Below are 17,692 nucleotides of genomic sequence, written 5' to 3'. Positions count from 1 at the left end.
TAGTAACTAACAATAAGTTACATTTTAACAATGGTTTTAGTCTTGAGGCACGTCTCGCACGATTTTTCTACTCGCTCACTCGCTAGTTATTTACGCCCGTTTTCACAAACGATGCTTGCTTAAGTGAAGCAAATGGAACGCACAGTATTGAATAGAGCTCTGTGATTGGTTCGTGTGTCACCCTATGTGTCCACACGCACTGTGAGACCTAATAGTAATGTTTGTGCATACCGGCGTTAAAGTTGTTGACAAATGTCTATAACTTACCGAGCAATATCTCAGCCCACTACAGCCTGTCTAGAAAATACATAATCATGTTGACTTTTGTCTTTTTAAACTCTACCGCTAAGTTTGCCGTGACTTTGAACATTGAACCTTCTTGCTTTAGACTTAACGTTTACTCGATATTACTCGTAAATGTACCGTAACCTTGCAACTCGTCTATTAACTTTAAATTGGGTTAATCGGTGACCATTATATTAACGACGCGAGTGCAAGGTCATTTTAATCGATACAGATAATAATTACTTACTTATTTGATATTCATTATGAAAGTAAAAGTTTAATTGATATTTTTACCTGATTAACGAGAGTATTGTTTTGATTAAGGCTGAGTTGCACCACCTGACTTTAACGGTATAACTATAACGATAACCGGTGCTTTTTGTATGGAGTTTGACAGATTTATGCCGTTTGTAAATGTTAAAGTGAGATGGTGCAACCCAGCCTAAGCGTATTGACTCTATTTATTCGAATACAAGTGACAGAAGTTTTTAAATTTCAAATATTTGAAAAAAGAATAATTTAAAAGCATCTCCTTATTTTGTTCTTTTTTTCGGTACCTTTGGCAAAGACATAAAACGGCGTTCAGCCTTCAACTACAGATTACAGAATATCAAGATTGAATTATTTATTTTCTTTTTTAATTAAATCGAATATCTCGCTTGTAACATTGCAAGTTGCCAGTACGTTGACTCAGGGCTTGGCTCACCCACTGACACAGTTTACTCTCGCATCTCTCTCACACCTACTCGCAAATATATCGCCATCTTACTCTCGCACTTGTTTTACCCCACACTTTTGCTGCCATAAAAGTGCCGGACTTGTTTCAAAACTGTCATGGGAAGTATTTAGTGACTTATGAAATCTGTATCAGTAAAACCTTCGTAACTTGAAAATCAGTTATGTAAATCTCCGAGTTACTTAAGAAGCAATTTTCATAAATTATTTCTCTATTCCATCGACTGAATGGACCGAGAGTTTTATACGGTCAATGAACCTAAGTACAAAATAAGTAATGATGAAGTATGAAATTGATTGAGAACCAAAAACCGATGAAGATTACCGAAATCCTAAACAAGTATCGTAGAAAGCTATTTTCTACAAAACGAGAAGCTTCACTTTCGTTGGCACCCGACAATGGCGGGTAAAAGTGAAACGTACCAAAAGGAAACAAAATGGAATCCATTAAATTGCAAGAAAATATCGACGTGATGTATCTTATCTGTGATTTCTGTAAAGGTGCGTCTACACAGGAAGAATTCTCGCAGGATACACTTGTCATCCTGCTCACCCTTCTCTTTAGTGACCAGGATGTCAAGCGTGTCTCGAGCTCATGCTCAATGTGGTGGACGCCTTTAAAGGATGCGCCACAATGGTTGCGTCCTGAGATCTGCGGTCAGGTCAAAGTGAACGTAGCCAGTATTATGTGTGAAGAATATTGTCAGTCTCTATACATTTTGTATTGTTGCGATCTGACCGAGCAAAGAATGCAAAGCGCACCGCTGACAGATTGTCTTGCCCAGTGCCCGGACCGCTGACCGATTACCCTTGACCAACAATGTTGTTCATACATAATGGGGGCTGGCTGCGTCCACTTTGACCTGACCGTCTGACTCTTAATTTGACAGTTTCTACATAATTGATGCGGGTGATATAAGTGCACTTGATCAATGAAAAAGTCGCATCTGTGGACTGTGCACCTGGGTGAATTAATACCTAAGTGAACAAAGGCGACTGGTTTAGTCGGCTCTATTCACCTAGGTGATATCACCTGGTGAACAAAGTGGAATAAACCTGCCGTAGAACGTATCCAGTGTGGCAAATCCTTAACATCTCCAACGTATTAGTTCTCAGCGTACTAAAGACCCAGCCATTCAAATTTGGAACGGCTTACCGCTTCACCACCGTTATCTCATAGTCAATCTTATTACATGACGGTAAGGTGGTATTTTAATTGTCCTGCCTAATGATTCGTCTTTCGAAAGGAGAGCGTGCGAAATAATTAATATTTTGACAGTTCTGTGTAATTACCATTGTGTGAACAGCAGTGAACGTGTTCGGATTACAAATTTGATTCTTATCACGGTTAGAATAGAGTTCTGTTTACAGATTTGGAGTGTTGTATATTGTTGTAAGGAAGTTATTCGGAAGGGGAAATAAAACTTGTCCAAATTGGGCCTTGATTGCAAGAGTGTATTGTAGGTAACATACTTTAATTATGTGAACAGTATTACAATCGTGTACGAATTATGGTGGTCACTTAATGATGGGTCTTCATTTTGGGTATCATTAACGAGTGTAATCAATCTAAACCGCTGTTTATGTTTGTAATTAAAAAGGTTTTTTGTTCTCAAGGGAAATATATTTTGAAAATAGAGCATTTTGTAGGAAAATTTAAGACTTTTTTAAAATACTGTATTTTAAGAGTAACGTATCGCTGTCTCTACATTTTACAATATCATTATCAGTTCATTCAGTGAAGACTGCAGCAGTATGATCCTCTCTAATTTACCACAGGCAAGTGAAGGATTTGGAATACACTCCCCACGCTTCCCAAATAGCTTCGTTTTAGCGTTTTCAAACAAGTTACTGCGCCCCGTAAAGCGATTGCGAAACTAAAGCTGTCATGAATGTCATTTTGTCTATGGGTTCACAATATTTTCCCCTTAGTAGTAGTCCCAGTAGTCCAGTCCCTTTTCCCGCATCCACGGGAAGAATTAGGGTTGGTCAGGGAGTATAGAAACTCCTTTTATATCCATCTACGTCACTTTGAAGTTTGACAACCTATCTAAACTTGAACCTTCTCAAAAGTTCTACCGATTTCCCGCCTTTTGTATTTATCTGTGCACTAATATTACTATTTATGTATGTTTAGAAAATATTATGCAGCTTACTATTTTATTTATTTTACCAATGGTCCGTGACCCTCACTCGACATGGGGCACATTGAAAACCAGCGCCGTGGCCTTCGTCACCGTGGGCCAAGGCATATGCTGAGTGGGGTCCCGTTGCAATGGGCATCTTGTTGGTGAGTGGGTGGCACTGCTCAGTTTACTCTTGTTTTTATTTAATTTTTTTTCTTCTTCCATTATTATGTGCCACTGTCATGTAATTGCCTGTATTTGTGTGATGTCCATTGTAATAAATGTATCTTTCTTTCTTTCTTTCAAAAGTGGTAGTCCTACATTACCGGAACCACACGCACATCTACGTCCTATCGTGGTCAAACATCACGTCTGACATGACACCCATCCATCTATGCCACTGGTTCAAGCCAGTCGTGACAAGTGTGCGCGCGCGCATTATGCCGCTTCCGTCGCATACCGTGTCAGTGGACTGACCAGGCGGACTCGGGCAGACGGACTTGTCGCACTATTTTTATGTCATTGACATAGTAAGACTGTTTGTAAGAAGAAAGGGCCTATATCGTACTATCATACCTTTTTGAGGGTTACCTACGCCATATCGAATGACAAATGATCGAAAATCAAAATATCGAATACGTTTCATCGAACGATCAAAATATCGAACGATCAAAATATCGAATGCTCAAAATATCGAACGTTCAGAATATCGAACGATCAAAATATCGAACGATCAAAATATCGAACGATCAAAATATCGAAAGTCGATATAGACGTTTTTATTAAATTTCATCATGCATCATTTCTTCAAGTTTATAAATTTTGAGAATAATGTCCGTGGGGACCTATTATAAGCCTAGCCTGTCCCAAGTTCAAGTAAGGAAAGTTCAGAAATGATGCGTGATGAAATTTAATAAAAACGTCTATATCGACTTTCGATATTTTGATCGTTCGATGAAACGTATTCGATATTTTGATTTTCGATCATTTGTCATTCGATATGGCGTAGGTAACCCCCTTTTTGATGGTTCAAAAAAACATTTATGGAGAGTGCGTAAGGTACAGTCAGCGTCAAATAGTTCGTGACACCCAAAGTGGCTAAAAAGTCGACGACGATAATCACTTAACATCAGGTGATCCGTCTGCTCGTTTGCCTCCTTTCACATAAAAAAAAAAAAGTTGACAACAAAATCTTGTAACAGAGACGTGTTGCGATCTTTTTGGCTACTTTTGATGTTACGAACTATTTGTCGTTGACTGTATTACAGCTTTTACATAGATGTGCAGCAGTAGACCGTAATAACTAGAGGGATTTTTATGTAGAGACAGTTTAGTAGCTTTGGTTTACTTTGGACGAAGTCAAAAATAACTATCTTTACGCGAATATTGATATGAATGACAATTAAAAGTAACTCCGTGTTTCATATCACTGAAATGTTAAGCGCTTAGTCGTGAAAACAAGTAAACAAGCAGCCAAAAAATTAAAAGGATGTTTGTTGAGACAAAATAGGCAAAATCTTATTTGTAGATGCGCAGGTTTTGTTTTATTTTCCGTCCAAAATGCTAAGTATGGTACAAAGGTGTGTCGTGCAATAACAATTATTTCTAGACTTCTATAATTTACTACAAATAAGACAACATAAACTAAAATGCAATAAAACTATATTTTGATACTAGAAAAACATTACAAATACGCTAACACGCAAATCGAAAATGGAAGTCACATTCAAACGCCCTTTTTGTTTTTAAAAACTAAAATACTAACCTTGCGGTAAAATAATAAGAATTACAGAATATATTCCTTGACCTTTTTTTGTTTAAAAATAAAAAGTTATTCAAATCAAATGGATGTTTTTGTATGTCGAAGGAAGACCGTGACTGGGTCAAAGGAGACGTGCGTTGAATGAAACTACGCTGCGCACTTTCTTCGTAACAATTCAAACTGATTCCATTTTTGAAATAGGAACGGCATTCTTTTTTAATCGGATGCAATGGTGTCTTGGTTGTCATGTATATGGCCTGTGATAATATTAGAACAGTAAATAGTAAGAAAAAGTGCTTAAATTATTTAAAGTGATAATAAAGAACATGCAAAAACTTGATAGTTTTTTTAATGCTAAACAAGGCAGGTACTTGACCACAATCGCACCTGGTGTTAAGTGAGATGCAGTCTAGGATAGTACCTACTTATATCTGCCCTGTTATTCACTCTCGCCACAGTAGATATATGAGCTAAAGCAGTACGGAAACTTAGCCCTTTCGGCGAGTTAAATACCTACACTTCAACTGAGTGTTAGGGTTGGCACTCTTAATCTTTATAAAATTAATAAGGTTCTGACTTACTTATTTATTAAAACATTTATTTAGGTTTTTTAATTATCAAATACCTAATGGAATAAATTAATTGACTAAGTAGTTAACAAAAAAATAAAACGTTAATTAGGTTCTATAATGATCGAATAAATTGATTAAGTGGTACTATTAGAGGCCGGTGGAAGATATTCTATTCTCATAAATAAAATACTGGATACTTACTTTCACATAGCTATTGCCTCATTTTAAATACAGTTCATCACTTAGTACAAAAGCGCGCGGAGAAAATTACTTTATCAAATAGAACACATAAATTGTTAAAAAGCGTAATTACGTAATTTAAAAAGAACTATTACAAAATCAGATGTAAGCACTTTATTTAAAAAGTAATATTTAATCATTTTTACAATTCAGAATTATTACGAAGTTTAAAAATTGAAAGTTCTGGTTTTGAAGATGCCGAGTTCAAGCAGCCGTATACTACGCAATACACTCGTGGCATGTTTTTAAAAATACAGCGGACAGTGCATGCAATAAAATTATTATTAAAAACAACGCGCGCGACACTCGCGACGGATGGACTGCGAGGTTCGCTTAGAGCTCGTGTAAAGCGTGCGTCTGTGTGCGTGAGTCTGATTTCGAGCGTTTGTATGAAGCTTCCGTACTGTTTGATTTATCTACTGTGCTCTCGCCTTGAAGTTTGCTTTATTGTTGGATTTTCATTTCTTAAACAGGCACCTAAGTTTCTATCGTACTGTGAAGTGATTTGTAAGCATCATCTTCACTTCTAGATAGTTTTTACTTAAGGAAATTGAATTTTCTCCGTCTATGCACGCGGAATCGTGTTTTCTATGCAATATTACTGTAATTAAGGTTAACTTGTTATTACATAATATTATACGAGTAGTAAGGTTTTTGAAATGTTTCTAAACATAATATTATAATTATGTTCTTATGTACATCTACTCGTATTTGAGTTTCTACTGTCTTACAGTGCTTACTTAGTTTTATGATTTCAGTATCTATGCACGCACAATCTTACTTTGACTTTATTAAACGTCAAAAGTCTGTCAAACTCCATACAAAAACACCAATTATAGTTAGTTACGGTTAAAGTTAAGGTGGTGCAACCTGATTTTTCCAAGCAACAAATAGTGACAAACGCCGAATTTATTCAAACTAAAATGGCATTATGAGACTTTTAAAAACTAGTCAATTATACTTTTCTTGGAATGTTAACAATTTTAAGACACTTACACAACTTCCCTTGCGAAAGTGCGCATCACAGCATCGCAATGTGCTAAGTCCCTTGGCGAAGAGATAACGAACAATAGTAAGTTCTGTAACGTTTTTTCTCACAATTACTAACTGTGCTGTAATCTGTATGTCACTTCCTGTTCTTGGAGTTTAGATTAGGTTGGGCTTGCGACATACGGCTTGACTCCGAAATTACTCACTGTCTTAGGTCCCAGGTTCTAAATCTGACCAGATGGTTGTTGGTTTAATTTGACACTGTCAAAAGTAACGATTTGACTCTCTTGTTCTGGAGGTTCTAGGTTTGATTCTCAAAGATGGGGCCTATACTACTAAACACTATTTTGCGGGACATTGACCAAAACACCTTTTTGCAAGACATTGATCAACAATCGTATTAAATACTAAAACGTTTGTACGTTAAGCTGTCATTACATCTAGCTAGGTACAGTCACGGAATGAAAAGGTTCGTCAGTTTTTAAATTGATTCCTTCAACGAATCGCGAGCACATAATACCTTTTGAAACTATGTTACAGAATAATCTCGAGTTAGAAAAAATAATCTTTAACTGTTCGTCAGTAAAGTTCAAAATTATTCGGATCAAAGTTGTTTGACGATTTAACTTGTCAAGAAGATTATTATGATTGATAAACTAAAACCTTCTTGTTGGTTCAACCTGCCATCATCTATTAAATAAAAATAACTACATTTTGTAACATTGCACTGATGGGATAGAAAAATAAACAAGCAAAACCTTATTCGTTAGCAAACGTCATATTTATTTAAATGTTAGCAGCACTGTTTCTTGCACGGTTATGTTGGCAGGTTTGACTCTACCTAGTGCAAGCGAAAACCGACACTAAGGTGACGAACCTTTTCATTCCGCGACTGTACTTTCTACCGTGAATGAGATGTGTCATTGAAAACAGAGGGCAAATCAATTTTTATAAGCAATTTATGGACACAAAAAAGCGTTATCCTTTAATTATTACAAAGGCTCAGACCGAATTTCATTTTGTTACTGATTTCTTCAATAGCTGCTCTTCTGTAATACAGGTTTTATTGTCTATCAAAACTAGGCCTACTTATTTCATATCTACTAATCTGTGATCGGTCTGATAACAAAATCAGTTCCACTCAAGGGCGTGACCTCGCCGGCTTCAAACCCGCGACTTTCGGGAGACTCTGGGTTGCTCGACCATTACGAAATGACCGCCCTGGTTACGTGAATGCGGAGCACTTTCTCAACCGATATCTTTAAGGAGACTGCACACTAATCCGAACGCGCCGAACGAATAGAACGGAACGAATTTTTTAACTCTTTGTAATATAAAATTCCTTAGTTTAATAACGCCTAGATGCATAGTCTTCAGGCTTCGTTTAAAGTAAGGCAAAAATCATACCTATATCATCCAATGTCACCTTACATACGTTTTTACTAGTGTTTGATTTTGGCAACTGTCAGAAAGCTTGCCAAAACTGAGCTAAGTGGTCTAGTTTGAAGTGCCTCACATTTCTTGCACTTTCTCGATAAATAAAATTATAATCTTCTTGTTCTATGAAATCCTTTGAAACCTCGCGGCTCGCACACGGCACGCGTCTCCGTAGAATCGTCCAAATCGAAAGAAGGGCTTGGACAAGTGTGCGTTCATCTTAAAAAGACATTCACAATACGAGTTATTCTCGACTAAAAAACTTTTTTTATTTCAGGTATTTTTGGTCCAAAAATATTTTTGAAAGGCAAAAGTTCGGGTGTTTCTCTACCAATAACGTTTTAAAAAGCATTATTTTGAGTGCTTTTAAGCAAAAAATTAAGTTATCTTAATAAGCTTAAAGTAAAAGTACTGTGGCAGAGAGAGTGCGATTTTAAACTGAATGTTATTGTTGTTAAACTTAAACGTTTATTAATAATATGAGTTTTTTAAAGCTTTCTGTGATGATATGAAAGTTGTACCAAAATAGTAGTTTAAATATGTTGTTATCTTAATGTAATACTGTTCCCACGCTATGCAATCTACAGAATAGATTAATCATAAAACTATGCTTAAATACTGATACCATATTATAACTTTTTGTATTTCCATAAGAGAAATCTGCCAAAAGAGCCAAAAAGAGATACATACTTATCAAGTCACTGATATTTAAAGCCTCTTGAGATAAAGCGTTCTACTTAATGAACTATTATTAAAAACATAATTTAATGTTCAATATTTTTTTGTTCCAGATGTCAATAATGATGAACTAATAGAAGCAACGAGGATAAAGCGAGAAGGAGTCCCGGAAAACAGGGGTGTGTATCAAACTAACTTGAGCTTTATTACTCTCTGTACAAACCTTACTTTTGCTTGAGTCCTTACAGTATCTTGAGTCTTGTATTAGATTTGTCTATTTTCTAATCTTCAATATACGCAGTAACATTTCTTCTTGTTTTTCTGCATTTTCGATTTGTAAATTAGTTTTTATTTGGTGATATTTTTGAGACATGACACGTAAGTTTTATAGTCAATCATGAATTTTATTATGATTATTATATTAATGTTTTGAAGCTAGATATTGGAATGTCATCTCATAAAATATCATCAACATACAGTAAAAAAAGTTGTACAAAATTAGTGCTAACACGTTTGCAATTTTAATCTATTAGCAAAATTAGCATCTTATATTCTTCTTTTTATTCCATTATTAATTGTATGTTTTTTCTTTCTCTTTCAAATCTAATCCGGTCATGGTGGACATCTCAACCCAAATGGACTTTGTAAAAACGCACCCGATCTCCATCCCCTCCACGACTTGACCCGACTGGATGACAGACTTGACAGTTCTACTTGTGAATGACCAGAAAAGGAACGACTACGCGAGGGCCGGAAGGTACCACAGCGTCAAACCTCTCATCGGCCTTCTGACATCCACGGCAAGGACATTCATCCAAGATGGCGTCACCACGGAATTCGCAACGCAAATCCTCGGCACCACCTTAGATAATGGTCGCATCTACGCCCAGCTCCTTACCAAATCCTCTCTTGTACTCTACAACAAACCATCCAATGTAGACGACCCTGTTATTGTTAAGCCAACTCGTATACACTCCGATTTTGACGGACAATGGAACGTCAAGCAAGATCTAGGCTTCATTGACCCTGACAAGTTCATTCTTAAAAACACAGACTATTTGGCGCCTAGCAGCAAAGCTGATATTGTTTATGCCAGCAAACCGGCTCAAGACAACGTCAAATACTGGAGCCCTCCTACTTCTCCTGAAAGCCAAGTCGAAAATCAAATATTCGAGGAACCTACTGCCCGTAGAATCCAACCTGTGAAAGAAATCCCGCGTTATGTCCACAATGAAGCCCTGAACTTCCTTGACGGTCCAATCTTTGATAATGAAAAGAAATTCGATTTTAATGTACAACCATCTATCTTAGATAATGTTAACACGTTACACAGACAGAGTAAAGCGTACGAGCCCGTTACTGAACCGATTGCGACAGAGCCTAATGTTAAAGAAGAACCTATCGAAGAAGCGAACATTGTTAAAGTTAAACCCGATTACGATTTACCTACTTTTACGATCAAAAACGAATTTTCACCTCTATTTTATTACATTGACAATGTTGAATCTAAGAGTTCTTACCAGCAGCAAAATCAACAGACTAAAACGCCTAAGAAGCTCTTTGGTCAAAAGGGTGAACCTAGGCCGAAGACGACTTTTACCTATTCCGGTTTCGCTGATTTTACGACCGTTGTTGGTGATACTGTAATTATATTTTCTCCCAATACTGAAACAAGTCGCCCACAAGATCCGAATGAGGTTAATGTTTTCCCATCAGCTAAGCCGGTTGATAAATTATCTAGTAAAATTACTTTCCTTGCTGCTGATATCCCAGTTGCGACCTCGACATTTAGTGCTCATGAAATTAATACTGCTACAGCTACACAAATCACGACTCCAGGCGTCCAAGAAAGCACTGAAAGTTCTCTTTACGACGACGAAGAAAGTTTAAAGAAAGTTCAATATGATGTCGATAATGGCCCAGACACAATTAGTATTAAACACGAATCTGGATTTGACTTCAATATGGATGTAATTCAGCCATCAGAGTCGGTTATTACTACTACTGAAAGTACTCGTATCACAGATGATTTAGGCGTTATTCCTATTCAAGATTTTAGTTCCAAGCCTACAGAACCATTACAGACACTCAAACCTTCTGCCACTCTTATTGAATTACCTCAAGAGTCCGTCGTTACGGAAAGTGATTTGAGCGAGATGTTAACAAATTCTGAGGAAGAATCGGAAAATACAGCTGCAGAAGTAACTGAAAAACCGGAGGAAGAAGAAGAAGAAGAACAGGAAGAAGATGAAGAACACACGGAATCAGGAGCTGAAGTTTTCACAACTACCGAGAGTGGTCACAGTGATGAGTCCTTTGAGGATATAGAGACAACCACTGAAACAAAACACGAATCTCACGAAGAAGTTGTGTGCACAGCTGGCTTAGAAACACAATCAACAATGACTACTGCTTACAAGACTTTGACCTATCTGACAACATACTTTATACCTTTGGAAAGTTCAGTGACTACTACGTCAGTCAAATCTGATGTCGTTGTAGAGAGTGATGTAGGCTATCTTACAAACATTGTCTGTAATACCAACGTGAATATCGAACCTACTGCTGTTGTGTCTATAGAAGTAAAATCATCAGTCCACACCAGCTTGGAAGTTCCTGAAACTGTATCGGAAGAGGCGGTAACAAATGCACCAGAAGTAGTAACTGAAGAAGTACCAAAAACTACTCAAACAGAGCAAGAACCTACAACTCAGGAGCAAGAAGAAAACGATCAAAGTCAAGCAAATGAAAATATTGCTACAAAATCTGATGATTTCGTAGAAGAAAAAGAACCGACGACCACCACAACTACTACTACGACTACAGAAGCTCCAGTGACTAGTCAAAGCCATATTGAAGTCTCTGTTAGCACAGAACATTCAACAACACCTACAGAAAAGCCTGAATCCGAAGAGGAAGAAGAAGAACCTTCGACCAATGACAATGAAATAGATCTAATTTACAAAACACTATACACTACCTACACATACTTCACTACATTCTTCGGAGATCAAACTTCAAGTATAGCCAGTCACAAATCTGTTATTACAAACATTATTACATCTACTTTAGACTTGTCAAAACTTGATCCATCTTTGCTTGGAGCTTTTGATGAAGATGAGATTGCACCAACTAGCGTTGGAATTGGTCGTCCTACAGAGTCGTTTGCAATCAACAGTATTATTGATTTAGTTAAAAATAAGGATGTTATTGAATCTGTTGAAAGTGACGACATTTATTCCTCTCAAACACCTACTCCGTCATTGGGTGATGACGTTGTAGCCAGTATCAAACCTGACGCTGTTAAAACTTATTACACGACTTATACCTTCTTCACAACGATATACGTAGGTACTGATGCTAATGTGTGTAGCAGAAGTGAAGTTTACACAAACTACGTTGGTCCTGATGAATTGATACCTACTAAGAGTAACCCATTGGCAGCCGAAAGCACTAGAGCTCAGTTTGACTTCAGAAACTGCAAACAAGTTAAGAGAGATCCTCCAGCAAATCCTGAAGAGAACTCGTCTGTTGAAACTAGTGTAAGCATGGAAGAAGATAAGGCTGATTCTGTGGAAGTAAGCAAAGAAACTCCACAACCAAGCCCTATTGAAGTTGACATGTTGTTCAGTGTTGAATCAAATCCGCTTGAATCTGAAAACTCTTATGTAACTGACGTGAAATCTTCATCATCTAGGGGAGAAAGACAATTCTTAGACAGCAACAATATCTTAGAAGATCAAATCAGTTCCGAGAGCAACATTGATGAAATAATGCCCTCACCTACACTTATTTTACAAACAAGCTACACTACATTCACATACTTCACTACGATGTACATTGGTAAAGACTCTAGCAAAGTCAAGAGTCATTTAGAGACGATCACAAATGTTGTAACGGGAACAATCATGCCAAATAATAAAAAAGAACCTGAAGAAGAAAGCAACTTGCCAATTACTTACTATACAACATTCACTTACTGGACAACTCTCTACAAAGATAAATCTACTACCATCACTAGTCGCGAAGAAATTGTCTCAAATGTAGTTCTACCTACAGTTCAGGTTGTGCCAACTGTTAGCCCCATTGATACAACTCCTATTGATATTGACAGTGTGCTGCCGCCTAAAGAACTAGAAGTTGAAATCAAACCATCACTTGTTGATGATAACTTAGAGCAAGACGATGGTAAAGCTACATTCTACACAACATACACATACTTTACAACTTTCTACGCAGGCAACACGTCTGAAATTAGGAGTAGCTTGGAAACTGTCACAAATATCGTTGACAATACGAAGGTTGTCGAGGATAACCAGTTAGGTCGTAAGGTACCTTCTGGTTCTGTAGATAAGAATCTCATTCAAGACAATGGTGACAAACCTAAGATAGTCCCAACTGTGGTTAAGGAAGAAATCAAGGCAACTCAGCTTCCTGATATTTCAGGGGCCTCTCCAACAGTACTTTTAGGCACGTATATTGACAATTTATTCGCAGAAGTTAAACCAGCGGATAACGTTCCAACACCAGAACCTGAGAAAAAGATATTATTCAGTCAAGTTGCTGTCATTTCTGGTGACTCAACAGTAGTTACTAGTGATAACAAAACTTTGAATACTGAGGCCACTACTACACCAGCTTCAACAACCACGTCTTCCACTGAAGGTGCTATTATTAGCGCGAGCCCAGATGTCATCGAAAGTTCGGTGGGAGAGCCTGAAGTAACCACTGAAACGAAACCGGAAGTAGAAGAGGAAGATTCACTAAATACTAGGAAGAAGAGTCGGCTTTCTTTCACACCTAAGAAACCCACATTCACACCTGTAATTATACCATTCGCTTCAAGAAACAGGCCAACATTCAGTCCGAAGAGGGTGCCATTGCAAAGTAGTGCGGCTACAATCACTCGTTTAGACGTCACACCGACTATTACTGCTACGCCCACATTGAAATCGGTTAGACCTAGTGGCTTCGGAGCTAATAGAAAGCAATCAGCTTCTCCTGGATCGTCAAGTCCTGGACGTAGATTCTCTGGTTCTCGTAGTAGCATAAACTTATCGTCAAACATTCCTTCAGCTTCAAGAGCTGGTGGTTTCCCACGAGGAAGTATAAGACCTACATCGCAACGTTCAGGTTTCAGGTCGAGCTCACTTAGGAGCAACAGTTTGGACTACGCAAGCAGGTCAGCTGTTCCTAGAATAAGACCTACTGCTTCATCAAGGCTGAGGAATAACAGGAATTCAGCCACTATTGCTTTCCCATCACCTGATCAGAATGAGGGTGAAACTTTGGCAACTCAGCAAGAGGAAACTGCAACTGAACCTTTAGAGGAGGCATCTGAGGCTCCAATTAGGACCACCAATAACCCACTGCTGAAGTTTAGAAGACCACCTTTGGTCAGACAGCCTGGTACGGCCATTACTCCTCGATCAACAACCCCATCTGCTAGGAGAAATAATATTGTTCCACGTGGACGTATCACAACGACAACCAAGAGAAGTACCACGCGCTCCACTTCAAATCCTCTTCTCAATCTTCGTAGACAAAGACCTACCAACTCTCTTTTCCCAAGAAGAAACTTATTCCAAAGACCTGAACCTGAACCAGAGGAAGAAATCAAGGAAGACGAACAGAAGGTTGAAGAAAGTGAGGAAATATTAGAAGAGGAAGAAGATTTCGAGGAAGATAATGATTATGATTCTTCTGACAGGAAAGAACGGCAAGTCGCAACTCCATCTACCTCTGCCCCGATAAAATCAAATATCGTTTCAATAAGACCGTTTGCTTTCAGGCGAAGATCAAAGCGTCAGGTTGATTATGGCAGCAGAAAGTATACTAATTTCCGAAGGCCTGGTACAGTGGCCAAACCTTCGGCAAACAGACGTACAGAACCCGAGCCAGAAACTGAACCGCCGGCACCGGCGACACAGAAACCAAGACCTGGTAACAGATTTAGCGGACGCGTTTCTAGTAACTCTAGGGCTACTACTGCGTCTGTTCCCAAAGCATCATCAAGACAGCCATTTATCATTCGCGGAGAAAGTCGTTCCACAACCACTGCTAGCCCAGCTTACAGAAGAGGCAAGTCTTCGCGACCCTCTGCTAGGACGACCACTTCTTCCACTAGACCGAAAGCTCCTAGACTCACTGGTAGTAATAGGAACTCAAACTCTGATAGATCTAGGACCACTTCTTCAAGAACAACTGGTAGGTCACGTACACGTACTACTACCAGTAGAGCAAGCAGCAGACAAAGAAATTCTTTCGAGAGCAACAGCGGAGAGAGATTCAGCCACAACAACCCTCTTAACGATGGAAAAATCACCATCACACACCAGATCCCAACTGAAGTTACGATACCTTTTGTAAACGGTAAAATCACAGAGTACAAAAACGTTTTATCAGCCACTCCTAGTATACAAATTCTACCAAGAAATCAAGTATCTACTACGCTAGGTCCTTTGGGTAATCAGCAGCTTGTGTTAGCTCAGGAATCGACCGAATTAGCTGAGAATGGGGGCACTAGATTGATCAGGTACATTTTGCACGAGACACCAACCACGACTGTTGTTTTCACACCGACTACAATAAGGGGTAGGAAGACTTCTTACTCTCATATTCTGCCAAGTACTGTGTACAATGTCGAGCCTGTTACCCAAACTGTTGCGCCTGAGATTAATGCCAATGTGCCGTTAGCAAATCTGCTACTATCTCAGCTTCTATTAGGAAACCAACAACCTGCGATCAATCCTCTCCTGGCCCTTCAAGGACAGGGTTTGTTACCGCAGCAACAAGTCGCCCAAACCCCTGTTACAGAGTACAAGACCCGAACAACAAGCTATGTTACCACCGTCACTGATGCCAGGGAAACTGTCTTGCCAATTACGTTTAAAGGCAAAGCTATTTTGACTACGATTGTTGATCCGACAACTAGCGTAGTCACAGCAACCGAATTTATCACTGATACAATAGTTACAACTCCAACAGTATTGGGGCAGGCTCAACCTCAGTTGAATTCTCTTCTATTACCTTTACTTCTTCAGCAACAGCAGCAGCAGCAGGCTCTGACGTTGCAAACTCCAAATCCCCTTCTTGGTTTGGGCGGTTTGGGAGCGCCAGATTTGTCTTTACTCCAAAACAATAACATTAACCTCAATAATGATATTTATAGTAACAGTCCTAAACCAAACATTCATTCTGACATAGCTAGTAATGAGGACTTCTCAGAGGAGATTCAGGACAGTGGCGAGGATCTCCCACCTCCGCCGCCTCCTTCTCGTTCGAGGAACAAGGCTAGAACCCCTAAACCTGCACCACCGGCCCCACCTTCCCCACCGAAGCACACTAGTGTTGTGACTCTTTACGTCTCTGGTAGACACCCTGGAGAATTCAGCACAGTATTATCCACTGTTGTGAGCGAAGAAACTCAGACTGTAAGGAAACGAGAGGCAATTTATTACGAAGATGTCAAGGTATTGCCCTCAATTCTGCCATCTCTTGACGAAGTTTACAGCTCCCTTGGTGTTATCGAAAACTCTATCATTCCTAGTTCTATGAAGTATTTGGACAGTGCCAATGAGAGTGAAGGGACCCAGAGCTTAGAGAGTATAGTGGGGGAGATTAGTAAACACATTAAGTACGACGCTTCACCAACATACGTCGTGGAATTATCCTCAACAAAACTAACGGACACAAGGCAAAGTTCTGTAGATGGCGTCTCGTGAGAGCTCATACAAACGGTTAGGTGTATAAAGTAATGAATTAGTTATTTATTTACATTGTAACATAGTAAATTAACTATGAATAGTGCCTTATAGTTTTAAAGATCCATTAGTTTTAGGAACAAAATACTCCTTTGTACTTGACTAGGTATAACATTCTTTAGGATCACCAAAAATATGTCTAATGTTACCAGATGTGGTGGGTACAAACGGCTAGGTAACAGCACAGTATGTATATTTACTGTGGTAACAGTATATGCTCACTGCGTAAGAGTATACATGTAGTGTATTGTATAGTTGTAAATCTGTAATACTCGTCCTTCCTTCGCTTACGACTGTACATTGCAAATACGACTTAAAATGTTAAAATAATAAATTTTATAAAAATTCATGTGTATTTCATTGCCATCCTTGTCATATCATAATAAGAAAAACAAACATAAAAAGTACACAACCACACACACAAGAAACACACACTATTTAAGTAAAACAATACAATAACTACACAGTGCCTGAAGAATTGAAAAAACATACGCGCAATTAAAATTAAAGTTATGTGGCCTAAGAAACAATTTGCTGCTTAATTATCTGTAGGTGCTATCGATCACAAAAATACATAATAAAATTATACTTCTACTAATCGCCTTAACAGTATAATAAATAATAGATTATACTTAAAAATAAATACTAATCAATCACCTTAAATGTGTAGAAATTTTTGATGTAGGGTAAACCGTATAGCTATTGCCCACTTAAAGATTTCAAACACATTGAAATGAAAAATTAAAGAAAGTATTTTAATTATCGACCATTTATGACTTTTTTCTTATAACTCAATAAACTGTTAAACAGAATATTAACAGTTTTTAGTTAAAACTTACGTAACTTAGAAAATATTGTAATAAATTTAAAATCCTCCAAAAAGTACAGTCATTGCCCATTACTTACACTAATTGCCCACATCAAAGCACAGTAATTGCCCAGTATCTTAAAACAAAATAATCAATTTGAAAATGACAAAATAGGCTTTAAATAAACAAAACAAAACATTAAACTTAAATTCTAGTAGTATACAGTCTACAAAAATTCAAAATAAATTGCGTTTGGCCTTATTAAAATTATTATTATCAAATATTTCTTGAGCTG

At 38.0% G+C, this 17,692-nt stretch overlaps 2 protein-coding genes across 5 annotated transcripts in view; both read left to right on the top strand.

Annotated features, from left to right (window-relative positions):
- Positions 1-17,692, top strand: part of LOC135084268 (uncharacterized) — a 144,520-nt gene that overhangs the window by 102,977 nt on the left and 23,851 nt on the right. For all 4 annotated transcript variants that reach the window (XM_063979054.1, XM_063979052.1, XM_063979053.1 and 1 more), the window contains exon 2: positions 8,939-9,004. In XM_063979054.1, the coding sequence (XP_063835124.1) occupies positions 8,939-9,004 (66 nt within the window). The remainder of the gene's footprint in view (positions 1-8,938; positions 9,005-17,692) is intronic.
- LOC135084270 (mucin-2) lies at positions 10,645-16,935 on the top strand. The gene has a single exon (XM_063979055.1). The coding sequence runs from the start codon at positions 10,790-10,792 to the stop codon at positions 16,547-16,549; it is 5,760 nt and encodes a 1,919-aa protein (XP_063835125.1). The 5' UTR covers positions 10,645-10,789; the 3' UTR covers positions 16,550-16,935.

Source organism: Ostrinia nubilalis, chromosome 25 (assembly GCF_963855985.1).
Source record: "Ostrinia nubilalis chromosome 25, ilOstNubi1.1, whole genome shotgun sequence".
Classification (NCBI taxonomy): domain Eukaryota; kingdom Metazoa; phylum Arthropoda; class Insecta; order Lepidoptera; family Crambidae; genus Ostrinia; species Ostrinia nubilalis.
This window is presented reverse-complemented; position numbering and strand designations above follow the sequence as displayed.

Excerpts from the sequence above, each read along its gene's own strand:
- LOC135084270 (XM_063979055.1), top strand. The coding sequence starts at position 10,790 with ATGGATGTAATTCAGCCATCAGAGTCGGTTATTACTACTACTGAAAGT.